The 20,966-nt window shown below is 46.8% G+C and overlaps 1 protein-coding gene across 4 annotated transcripts in view; it reads left to right on the plus strand.

Annotated features, from left to right (window-relative positions):
* Window positions 1-20,966, plus strand: part of TTC28 (tetratricopeptide repeat domain 28) — a 122,070-nt gene that overhangs the window by 64,055 nt on the left and 37,049 nt on the right. For all 4 annotated transcript variants that reach the window (XM_051785535.1, XM_051785532.1, XM_051785533.1 and 1 more), the window contains 3 exons: window positions 6,321-6,468; window positions 8,044-8,316; window positions 9,297-9,427. In XM_051785535.1, the coding sequence (XP_051641495.1) occupies window positions 6,321-6,468; window positions 8,044-8,316; window positions 9,297-9,427 (552 nt within the window). The remainder of the gene's footprint in view (window positions 1-6,320; window positions 6,469-8,043; window positions 8,317-9,296; window positions 9,428-20,966) is intronic.

Below are 20,966 nucleotides of genomic sequence, written 5' to 3' on the forward strand. Positions count from 1 at the left end.
CAGAAATTTTACCAAACTCTGTCCCTGTTTACTTGTGGATGAACTGTAGCAGATACTGCAATGTCGGCCTTAGAACACGAGAGGCTGGTTCTGCCTTCCGTGTGCTCTACTTGGGCACTGAAAGGTTGGTTGTTACTCTAGAGCACTTTCCTCTGCTCCTGGCTCGTTCTTGCTGTTAAATAAGGCTTAAGAGTTGTGGCTGATAAAGACAGGGAGATTGTCTGCTGGCATGTGCTGTTAGGGAAGGAGAAGGATGTTCTCTGAAGAAGGGATCCAGGATGTAGCTGCTGTTTCTAGAGTGAGCGTGAAGTGGATGAGAATAGAACAGGGATAAGCTCTGTGAAAAGCTGAACTGTTAACTTCAACTAAGTAAGCAAGGGTTTGTCTTTCTGTTTACTAACTCAGTTCCATTTGTTTCAGGTGGGCAGGTGATCTGTGCACAGAATCCCACTGGCACATAGTGGAAGAACAATTAATAAGAATGATTAAATGCTCTTTGGATAAAACAAGGCAAGATATTTTACACAAACACACATCCCTCCTGTTTTTCTCTGTAGGCTCAATGGGGCTTAGAGGAAACTTCCATTTTCAAGTAGTAATTTCCATCTTTCTCCACCTGTAAGGGGCACCTTGGAAACAGGTAGAAGATAAAGAAACAAGGCTGCAGAGACAACAAATCCATTATGCTGATTCTGACAGTGGTGGTTCAGGTACCAGCCAGGTGTAGGACTGTGAAGGAAAAGTGTTACCTGGAGCGCAGCTTTAACTTCAGGAAAGCAGGAGTTCAGCTCGTGTGGCCAGCAGCAGTATTTATGCATGTGCTGCATGTGTTCTGAATTAAAGCACATTCTTCCCTCTCCTCACATTCCTGAAATCCCACAGCAGAGATTTGTCCGTGTTTTTCTCTAAAATTTGGCTATAAAGCAGTTACAAGGGGAGAGGACAGATTCAACCTGGTGCTTGGCCCCGAGAAGCTGTGGCAGCTGTTCCCACATTCCCTTCCTTCTGTTGGTTGATTGCATGGCACTGGTCGGCTGCAGGCCCAGCTGGCGTGGGCGGCCACGAGGGGCAGTGGGTCTGGCTGCCCAAGAGGTGTTCTGCAGACTCAGAACAGCATGATTAAATGCATCATAGGTTATTCCTGCTGTTTCTGGCATCGTCTCCTGATCTGGCAAACCAAGAGAGCATTATGGAAGAGGTTTTTCTGTGTGTTTGCCTTTCCTGCCCCGATGGCCAGCTGTCCAGGGTCTGAGGATGACAGCAGTATGAAGGTGGTTTGAATTTCCTCCCCTGTGTACAATGGGAGCTTTTGTCTAAGACCGAGGAGTTATTTTCAAGTTTTCCATGTTTGTTTGACAGTAATTTTCTGCTCCGAGTTCTTCTGATGCTGTTCCAGTTTTGTTCCTCTGTCTCTGTTATCCAGTTAATGTTGGCCAGCATGGCGCCATGTCCGTGAGTCTGTGGTGGGAAGTTCGGTGGCAGAGGGACCAGGTGAGCCCTGGCAGGAGGGTAACACAGGTTGGCCTGTGATGGCAGCAGGACTCCTGTGGAAACAGGAGTGGGTGTACAGGGCGAGGCACAGGAGCCCCTGGGCAGCCGGGGGGAACATCCCAAAGCCAACATAGTCTCTGTTCCTTGTGGGCCAGAGGATCATCCATGCAAATGTTGTCTGCTACACATATGACCCTTGAAAGGGTGCCTCTGCTTCCGAGAGAGGTGGGGCTCCCAGATTTCTGCTGAGCTGTCCATGTGTCCTGAGACAACCGGGTGACCATGCGCTCTGAGAAGGGCCCCCATGTGCGAGGTAATTCCCCAGTCCTGGCTGGTTTAAAATATTTATAAAACATACCATCTGCCCAGTAAAGACTGTAGTATGGGCTACTAAGTTAAATCATATTCCAGAAACATGAGCTCATACTTCAGACTGACAAGTGCCTGTGGTGAGACAGGACTGAACTCCCGTGGCTGCTGCTTCCCTCCCACTCTTGAAAGCATTGCATATGAGAGGCACTAAGGATCAAAATGCTTTATTGCCATGGATTCTGCTGGGAAAAATAGTATGAATCCAATGTATGAGCATGAATACCAGAGGCTGCCACAGATGCCAGTACAGAAGTATTTGCCTAGATGCCGGGTCCAAAAAATTAAAAGTATGTTCTAGTAAGAAAAACATTGAGTTGTCTTGTTTTCCTTTACTCAGCTTGGGTTTATTTAGTAAAATCTTAGAGGTCCCATTTGTATTCTTACATGCTCACTTTGTACTGTATTTTTTGTCTTCATTGGATGTTTTTTATTAATTATGAGCCAATTACTGTTGCCTAAAACAGTTCTTGCATATTAATATAAGAAGAGTTAATAAAAATTTCAGGACCCCTCTTGATATTGGCCATTCAATGATGGCATTTGCATTTTAATCCTATTTCAGGTTCCACAGGAAAATCTAATACTCAGGGTCCAGACAGTTATCTAGGTGGGATCTCAGATGATTAGGATCAAAAAATGAATAAGCATGTTTGTGTTGCCTGGACACTGCAGTCGTCAGTCCAGTGGCAGCTCCTAGTAGGACAGATAGAAGTTCTCCTTTTGCATTAAATGGGCTATAATAAACACAGATGGAAAATACTAATGTGTACAGAAACGACACAGGTCAGTAAATTGAGCAGAACAAATAGGGCTTGTGCTTGGAATTGCAGAGAGGGGCTGTGCCTGGAGGGGCAGATGCTGACCCTGCTGCAGATTGGCCACTAATCGAGGGGCAGGACCATCTCTGTGTTTTTCTCCTGTTCATACAAGTTTTGTAAAATTAAGCTGAGGGTAGAGAAAAGCACTAAAAAACTATGTTCCAGCCATGAAAACATGGAGTGCTCTGAAAAGCAAGGGGTAAAAAAGGCAAGTCTGCAAAGTTCAGGGTGGCAAAACCTGAACAAAATGGGAAGCCTTGTTACCCTTCGGATGGGTGCCGTGCTGGGGGTGATGTCACTTCACCTCACTGGAATCTGTCCTGAGGCCAGCAGTGTGAGCAGCTTCTGTCACAGGGGCAGTGTTCTGGCTTGGAAGTCTCAAGTGCCAAATATATTTTGCCAGTTAATTACTTAGAATAACTTATTTTTGCTTCCAGAACAGCAACAGTGCTGTCAAAGGTATTATGGATACAAAGCACTAATTATCCCTTGTCGTTCCTCCTTCCCTTGGCTGCACGAAATCAGTAGCCCGTGGAAGCACGGCTGGTTGTGCAGCAGGCTGAGCCCACCTGGCCGTGTGGGCCCACATGGGGTCTGATTCCAGAGGTGTGCAGGAATGCTCACTAACAGCCTCTCCAACGTAGTACTGGGGCCTTGATGAGATCAGCGGCTTGGTAGATCTGCCTTGTACCTTTTAATCCTCTTCCCTTCCCAAAAGGCTCCTGCTCACAGAGCTGCATCCCTGCTCTCCATGTCCTTCCGAGGGCAGTGGATGGGCTGTGCAGAGCTCATGCTGGAGGGGTGGGTGCAGATGCTGGGAACCCCTGGCACACTGTGACTCTGGAGATGGGAACAGCAGAGCCGTGTCCGTCCTGCTAAGACAAGGATAGGAGAAAACATTTCCCATTGAGGGAGATGCATCTAGTGCCAAATTTCAGCTGAGAGCGAGGCTTTTTTCTTGCACGGTGCTTTGTTCCTGGAAAGTGTGATACAGAGACTGAAAAAATGAAAGAGATGGTTCCAGCTGTTTGTATTACACTGAGGATGCAGAGCACCAGGGTTAGAAAACACCTGCTGTTCCTGTCTTGTCTTTAGTGAAACATTGTCCTCTCCTTGCTTTAATCTTCTTAAAAGGAATTGATCATTTTTTCTTACTTGGGATCACTGGAAAATTAATGTAACTGTTGCTGTAGAGTGAGCACTGTAGTATCTTCACATAATGGGATTTAAAATTTAACGCTCACTCAGCATGGGAAGGCTCTGTCTGTGTTGGGACCGGGAGCCGCTCCTTGGCTCACTCCTTCAGCTGCAGCTGCTGGCTCCCTGCCTTCCCTTTTCCTCTCCTCTTCCAAAGGGTGATTCTCACCGTTTCCTCTTTGCAGATTTTTTCCCTTGATACAGTGTCTTCATTCCAATGCTAAACTAACTTGTGAATGCCTCTTGGGGAGGAAATAGGTGATGTGAATGCTTTTTATTTATTTTGTTAAAGGTCCATGGGGAACACAGTGTGTGGAGAGCCTTCTGTGTATGCTGGAAACTGGAGGAGAAAGGAAGGAAGGAAGGAAGGGTTTTTTTGCAGGAGAAAAATGGGCCAAAATCTTCCTTTCAGTTATGATTAATAGGTTTTTCTTTTGGGCTTTGAATATTGTGTTTGTATTCAAATTAAGTGGCTTCCAGGGGGGGTTTCCAGGAATACATATGGGGAGCGGATAAAAACCCCTTCCATAAAGGACGTTCAGAATGTGCGGAACTGAACTGCACGTTTGTGGGTCTTGCTCTGTCTTGTCTCCTCCTGTCACCTGGAGCCTGTGCAGGGCTCAGAGGATGGGGACTCTCCTTTCTCAGCTTTTGGGATGTGCCAGTGAAGCACAAGGTGCTGAAGAAGCTCACACAACACGTGGAGCTCTGTGCTGGCGGCTGCGTGTCCGTGCCCTTCTCCCAGAGAGCTGAATCAGACAGGCACGGCTGCCCTGGACCAGCCTTGTGGGCTGGAAAGGTCCCTGTCAGAGGCGTGCTGTGTCAAACTCCCTCTGTCATCAGGCAGTAAAGAAAGTAATTAAATGGTAATTCTGAAAAAAAAAAAAAAAGGGACTTAAAAGTGTACAGCATGATTTAGGTGACAGGCTGCTCGCTGCTGGGAGGGCTCACGCTTGGTGGCTGCTGCACGTTGTTAGTTCTTTGTATTCTCTTTGATTTAAAGCTTCATGCTCGTAATCTAATTAACACTGAATTAGGTTTCCAGTACAGTGGCTTGTTTGGTTCAATAAGAACACATTTATACTAAAGGTTAATGAAAAGAATTTTGCTTTCATCAAATTTATTAAAAGGGGCTCTACAATCAAGACTTACTAATGGAAAAGAGATTAAATATTCATGTCTCTAAATTTCTCGCATCATTTTTGATTTTCCTTAGTCTCTGCCTTCCTGGATTGGATTCTGAAAGTGCCTGAATGCTTTAATAAAATACCAGTTTGGAAATTAACTGGAGGTTTGTCCTGTTTAAATAAAAAGACTCCCACAGATGTATACCTAATGTATCTTGAGCACAGGTCTCTGCTACTACGGATGGAGAGAGAGAGTGGTGGATCTTAGCCATGAGATCAGTACTGGGAGCCAATCTCAAGGAGCAGTATTGGTTCTTAAAGCACTTTTAAAGAAATGCAAATAATATTTTATCTTCTTTATTTGTACTATTGAAATAGGCTTGAATGAACCCAAAGTGCACATCAGAAAGATATTAGCTGGTCATGAAGATAAAACCTGAATAATGGCATCCAAGGTGCTTGAAGAGTCAAGACCTTTATATAACACAGTGTCCAAATGTGTGTGCTACAAATACTGGAATGCTTTGAGCAAATATTGGATTGTGTTTCCGTGGTCTCTTTCCCAGTAGCTCCCAGGCAGTCCTGGATACCCTTTGGGCCAGGGCTTTGCCCCTGTGTGTGAGCAGAGCATGTGTCTGAAGTTCCTGCTTTGTATGTCGGTTCCTTGTGTCCCAGTGTAGGGAGGTGTGGGAGCTCTGTTTGGGAGTGCTTTGCAGCTCTGTGTTGATGTTGTTGCTGGTGTAGAAACAGAAATACATGGTGAGAGGAGATACAGGTTACTTTGGGGGTGTTGCACATTCCCTTAAAGGGTTTCCTGGGAAAGAAAGAAACAAAGACACTGCTCTTGTAAACAGGTTCAGAATTATGAGTGTCTGGCCTCAGTCTGAGAAGCGCATGTGGATCTGTGTACAGGGGGGGGTGTGTATATGTGTGTGTGTGTTTGTATTTAAAGTGCACCAAGCAAGTGGGGCAGTGCTGGGCAGTCTTGAGAACGAGCATCTGGTTATAAGTAGTTAAGAATAAGTATTTGGCCAAGTCCAAGGGGAAAGCTTTGCCTTACTAGTAGTTACCAGCCCTGGTCTCCAGAACAGATCAGAGGCCTTTCAAAGGCTGAGAAGGTGATCGAAGTGAGAGGGGTCCATGCTGGGGGCAGCCACAAACCAGACTGTGGTGTTGGGTGGTTTTGATGGTAGCCAGAAGTCAGAGTGTGATGGTGTAGCCTGGTGTCCACCAGCATGAGGTCAGGGCAGCTGTGTTATTTGTGAATATTTGTGACGGGTCAGTGATGGGCATTCCTGTTCCCTCTGTTCCTCAGGCATACTTCCGACAGGGCGTGGCCCTGCAGTACCTGGGACGCCATGCGGATGCACTGGCCGCCTTTGCGTCGGGGCTGGCGCAGGATCCCAAGAGCCTTCAGCTCCTGGTCGGCATGGTCGAGGCCGCCATGAAGTCTCCCATGCGAGGTAAGCACTGGGGGGGTTCTTGGAGGTGGTGACCTCCTGCTGAGGTATCGGAAGCAGGAGTTCCAGTCCGTGGGTGATTCTGACAACATCCTTGGATGGGAGAACTTGCAGGCCTGAAGGGAAAGATTTTAAGATTTGGCTTCTCTGCTGAGTCAGGAGAATTCTGAGAACAGCAGGAGGAACAAAAACTATCCTTCTGAATGAGTGGGATAGCAAGATGGTGATAGCCAGCTTGAGGGGCACTGGAGATAAACCGGGTTTGTATAGCAGTTCCCATGGAGTCCTTGCTCGTTTGTCCTTTCTCCAGTATCAGTGCAAACAGAGGCATGTGGGGCTGTGGCCCTGGCTGTGCTGTTGCTGAAACAACTTCCCACAATGTTTTGGTGCTTGACTGTTTGGAACAGGGCATCTGAAGTGCTCCAGGCCAGTGTTAGCCCAGAAGAGCACATCAGCAGCTTTTCTGTGGTACTAGTGTCTCTCAAAACACAGCATTCCAGAAGGAAAAAAGGCTGCTCTGCTAATTCCCTTCTGTTCAGGCAGTATTTGAAATCACAGGGACCTTGAAGCCATATGAGCTGTGCAGTGTTTTGCCTCTCTTTAAAAATGTCCCTATTTCCAGGATTTTTCTCTCTAGAGGAAGGAGGTCATCTCCTCTTTGCTCTGTTTCTCTTGCAGGCTTTGTGTTGCAATGTCCTAATGCTGTTATCCAGGAGGGAACATGGCAATTCTTGTCCTCAGCAGATGGTGCTGGGGGCTGCAGGGTTTAGGAGCCAAGAAGCACTGAAATGAAAAAATATCCCCGTTGGTGTTTCCTTTTTTGCATCCTCCAAAATGAATTCATCTCGAAATTTCTGTCCTATATAGCAGTTACCTTGTGAAGGTAATTTCATTTGCTACCCAAAGGTACTGAGGCTGCTGCTTAGCATGCAGGTTATGTATTCTGTGTGAGCATCCCCAAATTTGGCTGGATGATCCCTGACCCATTTCCCTGCAGCTGTACATCAGCTGTGCTCCCTGCTGCAGTTAGACCAGTCAAAGCAGCTGAGCAGGTCCAGTGCTGTCATTCCAAAGGAGCACCATCTCCTGCCAAAGAAGACCTTCTTTCTCTCTTGGCATACATCGTGTGCTTTGGGTATCTGCACAGGCACAGCCTTTGCAGATGTTCAGCTGAAAGTTTGTGCTGAAGGAGCAGAAACTGTAATGCTCTTAGACACTGCTGGTGGCCCATTTCCAGTTTCCTACAAAATTACCCAGGTGTTTTCCGTTTTCCATCTGCTGTTATGCCAGGCCTCAGAGCTCAGTATGAGACTGCTCTACATACTCATGCTTCCTTCCTGAAGTGCTTTCTGCAAGGCAAACAGCAGCTTGCCAGGTGATCTGTCTTGATGTGCCAGATCTTAGATGGTACCTTTGAGCCCCAAGCTCCTGCAATAAATCTTAGTTGAATTTGGGCAGTCTGGCCCTTAATTCGTGTGTCATTTGGTTACAAAAAAAATCAAGATGAGTTGTGAAGGTGATTTCTGATGTAAATAACTCGGTTTGTTGAGTAACTTTGCCTTTGGTTTTGTGCTTCAGAGTCCCTGGAGCCCACCTACCAACAACTGCAGAAGATGAAGCTGGACAAGAGCCCCTTTGTTGTGGTGTCTGTGATCGGCCAGGAACTCCTGACTGCTGGCCACCACGGGGCCTCTGTGGTGGTGCTGGAGGCTGCCCTGAAGATTGGCACTTGCAGCCTGAAGCTGCGGGGATCAGTGTTCTCTGCGCTGAGCAGTGCGTACTGGTCCCTTGGGAACACAGAGAAAAGCACTGGATACATGCAGCAGGACTTGGACGTAGCCAAGAGTTTAGGTAAGAATTTGCCTTTCACTCCTTGAGTACTGGGTTGGGACAGGTGGAACAAATCAAGAGCTAGATTAATGATCAGTATCTCTCTGGAACGCTCAGGTTTCTGTGGGGTTTTACATACTGCTAAATCCAATCTGAAACTCCTGAAATGTGCAGACTGCAGGTTTGTGCAGCCCTATTTGCCTGCCTGTGTGAAGGGGCAGATGATCAATGAATGCTAGGGTTTTACACGGTCTTCTAATTACCTGATGTCATGTATGTGGGAACTGCTCTTACTCCCTGTGTAAACTTATGCTCAAAACCATACATGAGTCTTAAATGAAGCCATCTGTTTTTCCAAAAATTCAATGGACAAAGGTACTCAGTCTGAGATTCTGGGGCAGTAGCCAGGGAAGGAACAAAACAAGAATGAGACAACGATGAAGAAAGAGTGTTTAAAAAATAACCAAATTCAAAAATCCCTCTCGAGTACGGTATATTCTGCACAACAGTGGGAGCATTCAGCTTCTCAGGGTGTTGGAGAGCAGGCAGATATGAGACAAAGGCCCAGTCGTGGATAGGTGGAGGACAGTGCCTGAAGGCTCAAGCCAGAAGCACTCACTGAGAGCACAGGGACTGCTCTCTTGAAGATGGCCATAGATGTTCTTTGTACATCTGAGCTAAGCTGTGCTGCAGAATTGTTTTCTGGAGAAAGCTTACATGCTCTGTGCTTGTTCCTGGGCCATTGACTAAACTTTACAGCAAGGAATAAATGAGGAGCAATGGGAAATTGCCAGGTGTTAGACCAAAGGAGAAAGTAAAACAATTCTAAAAATAAGGTCGATGGCAAGTGTAGAAGTTTCTGAAGGCCAGCAAGGAGGAGAGTTTGGCTGTGTACTAAACTGTTCTGATGCTACTTGTCACAACGTGTTCCAGTGTTCTCACTGGATGCTTCCAGCAGTGCTTGTATGAGCTAACCTGTGTTTTGTTTGCATGTGACACAGGTGACCAGACGGGAGAATGCCGAGCTCATGGTAATCTGGGCTCTGCATTCTTCTCCAAAGGAAATTACCGGGAGGCCCTTACTAACCACAGACATCAACTGGTGCTTGCCATGAAGCTCAAGGACAGAGAGGTAGGAATCGTCTTAAATAGTCTGAGCTGAGAGTCAGCACTGTGTGATTTTCTGGACAGATAAAAACATCTCAAAAAGCCTTGTCTGTCTCCCCTGTTTTACTCCAAGAAGTTGGAAGCTACGTGATTTCTCTTCCCAGGTGTCAGCTTGCCTTTTGTCAAGGAAAGTCTTTGTACCAGTAGATACAGTGTGTGAGTGCAAGGGGCAGGATGTTTGGTTTGTCTTTTTGCCTCCCTCATCTCTAGTCTCCACGGGCTCTGAGCAGGTCCTTTCACCTCCCTCTCCCTTCCCCACCATGTTCCCTCAGCACAGAGGCTCTGGAGCTCTGGGCACTGGGGGTAGAAACTGCTGCTGGGTCAGGGTCAGTCCCACACGGCTTCAGTGGAACCCTCGTGTCCTCAGTGCGTGATACAGGTGCTGCCAGTCCAGACTCTGTTAGGCTGCACCCTCAGTTGTACCTAAGTTGTACTAGAAATGAGCGAGATCCCTGTCCCCAGTGTTTGCGTAAAATACTCTTTGTATAAACACCTGTGAAAAGAAAAAGAACCTTTGCAAGCCTGAAAACAAATTGTTGTGTAGACTGTAGGGGTTGCTAGGACTGGGTCTGCTTTGCCTTGACCATTTGCCATTCAGCTCCTGAGGCATTAGACTGGGCTCCCTGCCAGTGCAGGGAAGTGGGCTGCACGGACTGAGCAGGCTGTCCCAAGGGATTTCTACCAAAAGTTCACTGTAAGGACAGAATCATATTCTAGTGCATTTTACAGGTACAAAACCTATCCCCCCCTTCAGGGATTCCTCTCTACTGTGAATGGGAAGATGGGGTCTGGTGGTCACAAGGCAGGTGCAGGGAGGGGCTAGAGGCAGCAGGCAGGTGAGAATTCATGTAAGCACAAGTAGTTTGGGGGGAGATTTAAAAAACCGAGGAAGATCAGTTTCCCACTGGTAAGTCGTGGAAAAAATCCACTTGAATTTGCTGAGTGCTTTACTGAAATATTATTTGATAAGTTGAATATCAAGTAAACCTTGGAGAAATGCATCTTTCAGTAGGTTGTGGAAGGACTGTGACTGGGGGAGGGATCTGTTAGACGCTTTCTTGATTATTTTACCAGCTGGAAAGCTTCCTGAATTATTCCTGATTTCCTTGTTTATGTTCACGCAGAGCAGAAAAGCTGTTACTTGTCATTGTTTTTGCAGTTTTCTTGATCGGGGTCCCGTTTGTTGCTGCTAACAGTGTAACCTGTGTGGCTGCAGCTCTTCCGTGGGGTTTCTGCAGCAGCAGATCCCCTGTTGAGGGGGCTGGAGGAGCTGCAGGAATGTTGCTGTGCTGGTGGAAGCACAGCAGCCCCAGAGCCCAGGCTGGAACATTTCACTGACTTCAGGCCACTGATCTAAAAAGATCCCTCTGGAGAGAGTCAGGGAATGAGGGCTAATCATGATAGTTCTTAGTTCATGACACATCTGGGCACATAATTAACAGTTATTGACAACAAGTGACTACTTGGTTTAGCAAGAAAGCTGAGCTTCTTGGATTTCCTGTAGGATGTAACCACAGGAAATTAATTTGGCGCTTTCTGATGACATCATCTTGACCACAGAGCTTCCTCTGAACAAAAAGCTGTTTTTCTTGGCCTCCTTTGCAGACATTTTTATAATGCAAATGTTATAAAGTTGCAATAGGGCTGATGTGAATTCCACCAGAAGGGAATTTGGTGTACGGCTTTAATGAGGTAATTGTTTTACCTCCGACTGTACAGAGAATTGGCAGAGAAGGTAAAAAGTGCTCGTCTGTATGGGTTACTGCTGTCTTCAGAGGGACTGTCAGGTTCTGAGGCTGCAAATGTTTGTACCAGGGGCTTCTACTGGCTGTGTCACTCCTAAACTGAGGAGGAGGTTGCAGAGGATCTGTCTGGAGCACTGAGGTCTGTCTTCCCCTGCGTGGGCGTGGAGAAGGGAAGCTGTCAGCTGAGCAAGGAATTGTCTCAGCTGTTCACAGCGACTCAAGATTTTAAACGTTTTTCTTCCCTGGCGTGGGGAGTCTGTGCAGCTCCTGTTACAAGCACTGTATGGTGCTGAGCACAGGCCGTGTGTCCAGGCAGACCATTTGCTCTTTCAGCCACTGTGAGGAGAAGTTTGGGCTGTTTTGTGATACTTGTGCCCAGAGAGAGCGTGGAGCAGGTGTAGCTGGGGTTTGGCATACCTATAGTGTCTCCAGGAGAGACCATGGGGTGTTGAACACACATTTGAATTTGGTCTGTGCAGACAAGAGAGAACACTGGTTCTTAGGAGACACTGTGAAGGGCACCATGCGACAACCATCTCAGGTAAGGGATGTGTCAGATTTTTTGACCAGCTGCAGTGCCTGGTCAAGAAATTCAGATGAGCTAATTCTCTGAGATTGTTTCTGAAAGACTTAGCAGACTTGAAAAGGCAGTTGATTCAGGAAACCAGGAATCATAAGGGACTTACTCGGTCTTCCTGTCTGTGCATTCCTTGGTTCCTGTGGAGCTCTGCAGATGACCCCTGTGCTCAGTGGGATACCATCCTGAAGAGGGTGACAACAGAAATGAGGGGCAGTAGAAGACAGGATGGTAAGCAGGACCATCTAGGAGGACAGTTGCCTCTTCTGATGGAGATGAGTGTGGAAGCCCAACACTGAGATGGTTTGATGCGGATAAAGAGAAAGTAGCAGTGCAGGTTGGTAGTCTGTCCTTTCTCTGTGAAGATGAAGCAGAGGAGATTTCAGTGTGGACTGTCCTGGCCTGCTGCAGACATTGGGAATGTGGTTGAGAATGACCTGGCTGCAGAGGAGTGAAATGTTGTCTTTATTTCCTTGCTGCTTGGTGATGCATGGATAATGAGTCACAGCCCTGTCCTACACTGGCAGCAGCAGCATCATGTTCTTGTGATGTGTTCGGTGCTCTCTGTGAGTGAAACATCAGCACACACTGTCCAGCAGTTCATGTGCTGAGGAAATAAGTGTTCTGGTATCTTGAGCTGCTGCTCTTTTTTCCAGTCACTATTTAGTGCCCTTGAAAGAGCTGATAGTTGTATAAAGAGAGGTTCCCTAAAGCAGCAGCCAAAGCACCGGGATGTGTCAGAGGAGAGGTGGCAGACGGTGTTAGCAGGGAAGACTGCATCACGTTATTTTAGCTTGTTGTCTTTTGCCTGTCACAGAAGCTGACTCTGATGAGCAGCAGAAACTTGCAGCCTGTTTCTTCTCAGAGTGGACTAAGGCCTGCACATAATGGAGGTGCAGAATGTTATGTTTGTACTCTATTTTTTAATTAATTGCTTTGTTTTTAGCGCCAGGTAACGTGATCTTCTGGAAGCCATCAGGTAACTCATGTAGCGTGTGTTGATGCCACATCACAAGCTGTGATTTAAACAAAGGTTATGCAGCTGATGAGCTATACCAGGATCAGAGGAAAGAATGCAGTAAAAATGTAAGTGTAAAAGCTGGTGATGCCTGTAACACCAGTGCCCTATGTCCCTTTTCATCGTTAGCTGCTGCTCAGGTGTGCAAAACTGTCTTGTATTTGGCGTTCTATAAGGTCAGAGTGCCAAGGTAGAGCCAGTGGTGCATTATCTCTTGGAATGGGTTGGAGTGGCCCTTTTTACTGATCGTTTGGAAGGGCCTGTGTTCCTTCCAAAGCATTTAATTTAGAGAAGTACTGCTTGAGTGTTGAAGCTCTGAGGGCTGACAAGCAGAAATGGACAGGAAAAGGAAAACTGTGGAGCCCCTTCTTGGGTCCAGTGTCCAAACCCTCACACAGGCTGTGCTTGAATCCTGCCATGCAGAGGCCGTGGACACCACAGGGACTCCGCAGTGTAATAGCTCCCTTCTCTCCTGGGCCCTCAGACGCCTTCGATTACAGCCCTGCTATTCAGAAATAGCAGTATGGCAAGATCATAAAGTAACCATCATGAAATGAATGCTTGTGTGAAAGTGTGCTGCCAGCACAGAGCTCTTGGGAAGGATGCTGCTGCCAGAAAGCCACTGGGCGCTGGCAGCTCCTGCATGTTGGCTGGTGGGCACGTTTGGAGCTGAACTGGGCCTTTCCTTAGGATGCAGGGTCCCTCTTTGGGAGTGAACAGAAGGTGCTGGGTGAGGAAGACTATTGTCTGTGCTCCTGGACTCTCCCTGGGACTGGGATGAAGATGCAGCCAAGTGCCTCAAGGCTGTTTCCTGCTGCCCCTTTTCTCAGAATTGTGGCTGAGGGAAGGGCAGAGAGTGGAGGACAGACTGTCAATGCCATCTTGCCCCTGGGTTGGCTTGTGGTGCCTAACAGCTTGCAGCAATCATTCCTGGCCCAGTTTTAAAGGGATTTCCCCCCACCTCCCTCTAGAAGCAGCTATTTGTGGCAGGAGTAGGTGCAGACCTGCTGTGGCTCAGTGCCCTCTTGTTACTGACCCTTTGTGTCTGGGGCTGCTGGCTGCTGCCCCTGGACATCTCCATGAGCATATGTGGCTCTGGGAATTCTCTGCAGCAGGCAGGTATGCTCAGTAACTGATGAGCCAGGTTTTACTGTCTCAAGATGCTTTTTAAAACAATTGCAGATGTAAGGCAGAGTTCATGTTTCCAGCTTCAGCAGATTTTGTTCAGGAAGGCTGGCTATTTGCAGAAGAAGGGCATGATGAAGATGATTATTAGAACTGGGTGGTTAAGTGGCATAGAAGAAAGGTGTTTATTAAGCAGACTCTGGTGGGTTTTCTTTGTCACCTTGCTCCGACGTATCTGTGAAGATTCTTGTGTGGCAGGGGAAACATCAGAATGCAGAAAGTCCTGTTGTAAAGAGAAACCATGGGCTCGCAGCCCAGGAGACTCCAGAAGCTGGCTGGGTGCTCTTGCTGCAGAGGGCATTGCCATGGAGCTGGCAGGGACCACTGGCCACTGTGCATCCCTGGAGGAGGAGTGTTGGCGAATATGGTTACCAGGACAGACATAATCCCTGGCTGGATTCATTTGGGAATTTGCAGATTCTGCAACTGTCTGAACATACTTTGTGAGCAGCTCAGCCACTGCTGGTTATTTAGGTTTGCAGTTCTGGTAGTTTTTCCCATTTCCCTTCAAAGCAATGAAACTCAGCATAAAGCTCCCACATTTGGTAAACTGCAGCTCCACGCTGTGCAAGTCAAAGATCAAATTTCACCTTGTTTCCAGAAGTAGATGCAGAAGGAAAGATAGATCATTCCTTTCTAATGAAATCTGTAAATTCTGTAAAGCCAAGGTTTTCTGCCCCTTCCTGAGGGGAAGGGGAAATGCTTTCCAGGTGTCCCTCCTGCCCTGCTTTGTCTGTCAAGCCACATCTTCATTTGATAGCAGACCTGTAAGGATATTCAGCTTTTTCCTTGAATTGTATCAGTTATGGTTTGGGGCAACAGAATGTGTTTAGGTTTTTTTTGTGTTCTGCTGAGTTAGATAAGAAAAAGACGGGAACACAGACTGAGTTGGAAGTGGCAGAGCTGTCCTTCAGGAGGACTTCATTCTTCCTAAAATAGGCCCTGTGGGGTCTGTGGTGGTGAAGACCAGGAGAACACCTGGAAAAGAGCATAACCCTCTACAGTGGGACTGTGAGGACAGTAAAGCAGCCAGAAACCCTGCTCCTTTGCTTCCAGAGAGGGTGGTGAGCCTCCCTGTCCCACACCTGTTCAGGCTGGTGTAGAAGGTGAGGGCAGGCTTTTCATTGTTACCAGTTGAGTCCCTGCAGCCATACCTGAGCTGCCTGGCTTCTGTGGCATTGTAGTACACTGTGCTGTGCCTTCTCTTGGCTTGGCATGGCTTAGGCCATCCTGGAAGGCTTCGGTAGACACCAACTCGCTGAAGCCCAGCAAAGGGCCTGTGGCCTCTCGTGTGTACCCTGTGGGATGGGCTGGTCAGTCACTGGTCTGTTCTCTGCAGAATTTAGCTTTGTATAGGTTCACTTGCATAGCAGTTGACCTTTTCCATTGCATCCAAGTGGCTTTCAGGTGTTTTAAAATAGAATTTCTCATGGGGTAAACTTTGTTTCTTTTTCACTATAAATCCTGAAGTGATCCCTCAGCTGCTCACTTGCCTCCTCAGCTGTGCTCCTTAACATCAGTCTCAGATGGAGTGTGGAGAATCCCAGCCATTCATGAACTGCAGCTCAGGGGAGCCCACTGCAGTGTCCCTGCCCATGGGGTGTGTGTGGCACTCGGCTGTATGGAGAGATGGTCTGGCCCTGGGTCTGCCACATTTTTCAGAAAGGAAGAATCTGAAAATCTTGAGACTGCAGTTACTTTGTTATGTTTGCAAACAATCTGGAAAATGAGGACAGGATATAAATACCTCACAAATGAGAACTGGAAATAGTCTTCAGGCTAAAGCAGTTTGTCATGCATGAAAACATTGACTAAGATGTCAGAGACAGGCTGTGGAGGCAAAAAGAGGAAAGTAGTGTTTGTTGCAATAAGCATCAGAGCTCTGCAGAAAACCAGCAGAGAAGGCACTTGCTTTCTGCTTTTTTCTGGCCCTTTTCCTCTTCTGTAGTGAAGCCACTGCTTCAAAATAATGTATTACACAGTTGTCTACCAGAAGTGGGTTATCTGCTGCCTGTAGCAATATGAACAGGAAGGAGTAAGAGGAGAATTTGCCTTATTTCTTATGGCTTTATCACATCTTACTGGAAGTAAGTAACAGATTGAGGAGTACTTTGCTAATTGCTAATCTGTACTAGTGGCTAATGCAGCCACTGCTAATAGAAGTGCAGGAATGATGACTTTAGGGTGTATCAAACAGCAAAGAGATTCCTCTTTGTGAGCTTTTTTAAGAGAAGAGTTGGGAAACTACTTGAGAGCTTTGGTTAAGAAATTAGTGGATGAAGGCTGAGTGCCAGCTGCTGGGAGAACACTTACCATATGACTTCATTTGGGAATTGTGGGTCCTGCAGGCCACTAGTGCTGCATTACAGCTCAGCCTGAATCACCTGCATGGCCGAGAGGATGAGTTCAGTGATGTGATCAGCCTTAGTAGCTGACCGTCAGCAATTGGATACGTATCAGAGAGTATAAATTTTTTACCTTTCTCTTTCTGTCTTTAGCAGGTTTTTTTAGAGTCAGCTTGACTGGATTCATATAGGTTAGTCTGGTTCAAATGTGATAGGATTAAGCAGAACAAAGGGAAATCTGACCAGTGCAGGAAATTTGGGAATGCACTAAAAGGCCATATGCTTTGTTTTGTTTGGACTTGTGACTCAAGAGGGAAATGTAATACTTCCTGAGGATCTCCTTTAAATGTCCCCATTTGACCTCCACAGCACATGGATTTTAGCTGAAAAAAATGCAGTCTTCTGGTTTTACTTTCCTCTCACAGTGACTGCAAATCCCAGCATGCTGCTGAGGCCTGGACATGGCTGCAGTAAAAGAAATGAAGCAGAAACTTTATGCAAGAGCTACGGCTCCGGGAGCAGCACTCTCTGGGTTTCCAGAGGCCCACCTCAGCCGAGGCCTTCTCCCCTGTATTGAGTCTGCAGTGAGAGGTGTCCAGCTTATGAAAAAGAGTAGCAAGGATTGGAACAAGCTGACATGCTGCTGTAGGAGTTGGAGTTTTGTTTGCCTGCACAAAGAGCTGCTCTGGGACCTGTGAGATCCAAGTTTGTGACTTGCTGGCTTATTCTCCAGGACTAACTTTGACCAGGGCATGAGTCACTCTTCAGTGTCACCATTGCAGAGGAGCTTGTGGTTTTAAATGAGGGCTTCTTTTCTTACATCACCACTAAACATGTCAAGTCAGCTATCCTCCCTTAAGTTATTGCACACAGGAGCCTTTTAGACTATGTTCAGAAAACGAACAAATTTGGGCTACTTGGGGTAAAGATACATGAACCCCAAGTGATGCTTAGGCTCGATGCTGAGGTCTCATTTAAACTGTTCCTGGGCAGGTGTGTTTCATGTGACTTCTTTATGGAATGGGTGGAGCACTGCAGAGCCCACCCAGAAAGGCAGCCCCCACCCCTGGGTCCCCAGCACTGCACAGTGAGGGGTGTTCCTCCAGCTCCCACAGTGAATGTGAACAGCCTGGTCAGTATGAGTGACAGGCAGATTTATTCTTAAGAAATGGTGTGGAGTAGTCACTGTTTCTGCTCTCCATCAAAACCCTGCTAACTTGGTCAAAACTGTTTGCAGTTCTGTTAAGGGATTAGCTCAGGTTTGGTTTTATGAGTGTTCTAGGCAGAACTGAACACCTTGCTCCTAAACAGTAATGGAAGAGGTGGAGTCAATGGATTTTCCACTGGAGCAGCATTATTTTGATCTCCAAACGAGAGGCTGAAAGTCAGTGTTCCCTTTGAAGCCTTTGGTTTCAGGAAGAATACTGACTGTGAATGGCTTGGCAGTTGAGCCACGGTGCTGTTCAGGTTTGCCTGAATTCATTTACTTTGTGTGATGCTTTTGCCATGGAACAGGGAGAATGAGAAGTCCTTTGAAACACTACCATTTTCCTGTGCAAGTACAGACAGAGTGGGCTGGGAGAGTGATTGTCAGCACAGCCCATGGCAGCCTTTATCATGAGCAGCAGGTCTCTGACACCTGCAGAGCTGTGGATTTTACCCATTAATTGAGTGAGGACTGGGACCGTCTCTTCCTGCTGTATATTTTGAGTCTTTCTATTGTGTCATTTATTCCTGGTTATTTCCCTTTCAGTTAGGAGTAGTTACAAGCTCCTTTCAGGCTTTCACATACTAGTGCTTCTGTTCCATGGCTTTGGCTTTCTTGGGGTTTGTTCTTTGATAGTGTCTCTGTAAAAGACTGAGGTCTTCTACAAATAAATTGGATTTGACAGGAGTATTGATTTCAGTGTATTTTTTTCCCCCAGGAACTAGTTACCTAAAAGCAAATCCATTCCTTCTTTCTTTGTACAGATCATGTATAAGAGGAAGATACTGCCTGCTGCTTCTTTTCCTATTTTCAAAAGCGTGGCACACAAAGGGAAAAGCTGGATGTGACACTGGCACATCAGCCTCACCTTTGAGGGAGGAAGAAAGGACAAGTTGGAATTTTGATGGGGCACCTTCTGTATTTGGGTGTAAGACTTGTCTTAGTGCATAAATCAGTAGTTCTCCAAGCCAGACTGTGGAGTACTGGTGGATTCTGAGGAAGTGATGAGGCTTAATAGAAGCGTTCCTGTTCCCAGTACAGCTGTGATGAATACGCATAGCTGATCTGCTGGATACAGTTCCACTGCATCTTCAGGGTCAACCTACTGTTACCCCATGCCCAGAGGGAGAGGGGAAGTGGAGAGAAACAGCATGCAAGGGCATGTTCGATCTCTGATCAGTCCTGATTGGTGTCTGTGTTTGGGGATTATGGCTACCTTAGAGTGAGATACCAGGCTAAGCATTTTCCCATTGTATTTTAAAATGATTATAGTGTGTTCTTATTTAAGCAGGCTGTGCAGTCAGGTGAAGACTTGTTTAAATGGAACATGATTGGAAATGACCATTCTCTGGCAAAAACGAAATGCCTAAGGAAGGCATCTCTCCAAGTTGCCAGGTCCCTATTAGTGGTCATTCTGTGATGCACATCTGCTTAACATCAGACTGCCTTACTCATCTGAAAAACCTGAGCTGGCTGTTGCTCCTGAGAAAAAGAGAGCACTTAGGAACCTGTTTCAGAACTCCCTTCTGTGCCTCGGCTCAGTGGCAGAAGAATCTGCTTTCTATTATAGTGATAAATTGCTTAATTGGAGGTGTAAGCAACTCCCACTGTGAAATTTGTCTTTGTCATATATATAAAGCATTGATTTTCTTTGTTTGCTAATGCAAACCCCCCTAGTATGGTGCTGTAGTCTCCCATCACCCTGCCACCAAGCAGAGGTCTGTGCTAGCAGAGCTGGGGTGTGTTTCACATGTGTCAGCCTTGTGTTCTCCCCACCATGTTGGGCCTCTTCTGCCAGTGACGTGGGAACACCCCATCCCTCTGGCCCAGTGTGTGAGTCACTTGGGGTTCCCACTGGATCCTGTTTTGTGGAGGATTTTATTAAATATACAGTGATGAATTTATCTTCTGGAATCCTATTCCTAACCCCCTGAAGTGAGCCACTGGAGTCCCCCAGCAGATGTTATCACTAAATTGTTCTTAAACACTGCTGTAAGAGCAAGCTCCCCTGACTGCCCCCAGAGCACAGAGAGCACTGATTTTGCTGGAAGATTGCTGCTGCACATGAGAACCAACCCCAACCTGGGAAAGCCAGAAATGCCACAGGGCTCTGCTCATGCAGACTTCAAGAGGATTGAGAAGTGCTACTCTCAGATCAGGTAACAGTGGAAGCTGCTGCAGAATAAAACGTGAGGAGTGTTGGAGTGAAGGACACATCAGAGGGTAGAGGTGGCCTTCCTGCTTTTTCTAGCTGTCTGTGTGAGCCACAGCCCAGAGTCTGAAAACAGCCCCAGCTTTCTAATCAAGTTGGGCTATTTTTTGTCAACCCTTCACTGTTCATTTTCTGTTTCTCTTTTTGTCTCCTTCTACTTATTTTTCTTTTCTGCTTCACTTGCCCTCCTCCCACATCCTGGTTTGGACGATCCAGTCCTGGGCACTCAAGCACGTGAGCCAAATGTCTTTGCATGCCCTGAGAATGGTTGCCAAGCTTGTACCCTTCATTCTAGGTCTTTACTGCGAGCCTGGGCATGCTCTTGAGCAAAGGGATTAGGAGCCCTGGGAATAAACATTTCCAGCCTCACAAATTTTGAATTCCTATCATCTGCTTCCCATTCTAGGAGACATCCTAAAGATTTCTTCCCATGTGCGGTATGAGCAATCTCTGCTTCTGTCAGGTTTTTCTTGTGCACAGACAGTCTGAGATCTGCTGCTTTCCATTTATGCCTCTTTTCCCCAGCCATAGTCCATTTACATCATCCAAATTTCTGCCTGATGGCTCTTTGCCAGAGCTCATCTCCTCAGCAATCTGCATGCATGGATGTCCACTTTTTTTTATTTTAGCAGCCCCAGAAGACACCAGATTTCCTTGACTTGTTTTTTTTTTCAGAAAGATGTTTCCATTCTCTTCCCATTAATACCAGAAGTGCTCCTGCTGCTGGTGGCCAGTCTTTCAGAACTATTTGAGGCTGGATCAGTTCTGATTGCATTGTGCCAGATTTGACTTTGCTGATGGTGCTGCTGGTTTATTCCAGCAGGCTCGTTGCTCACCAGCAGAAGGGAGCTCCAGTGGACCTTGAGACCTGTAGTGGGCCAATATTTTGGTCTGGGCTTGAGCAAGGTGGCTGCATGTATCTGTTTCTTTCAGGTTTTTTCCCTAGTGAGGTTACAAATGATTCAGTACTCTGTGTATATTAACATTCATGAAGATTTTTGTAAAAATGGATTAAAATTCAGAGCAACAATTTTTATATTGGTTTTGTAGCAGCCTCCAAACAGGCCCCTTCACACCCTGTAAGAGCTTCCCCTCGCTGGTGTCAGCCAAGAAGTTCGGTCACTGCGCTGCTCAAAAGCCACTCCAGAATGCCCCGAGCCTGCAGCCAGTCTGACCAGTATGGAGCAGGACCCCCTCCCCAGCTCTGCCTGTGTC

This window comes from Manacus candei, unplaced genomic scaffold (assembly GCF_025592945.1).
Source record: "Manacus candei isolate 608988 ecotype Guabito, Panama unplaced genomic scaffold, ASM2559294v1 h1tg000020l, whole genome shotgun sequence".
Lineage (NCBI taxonomy): Eukaryota > Metazoa > Chordata > Aves > Passeriformes > Pipridae > Manacus > Manacus candei.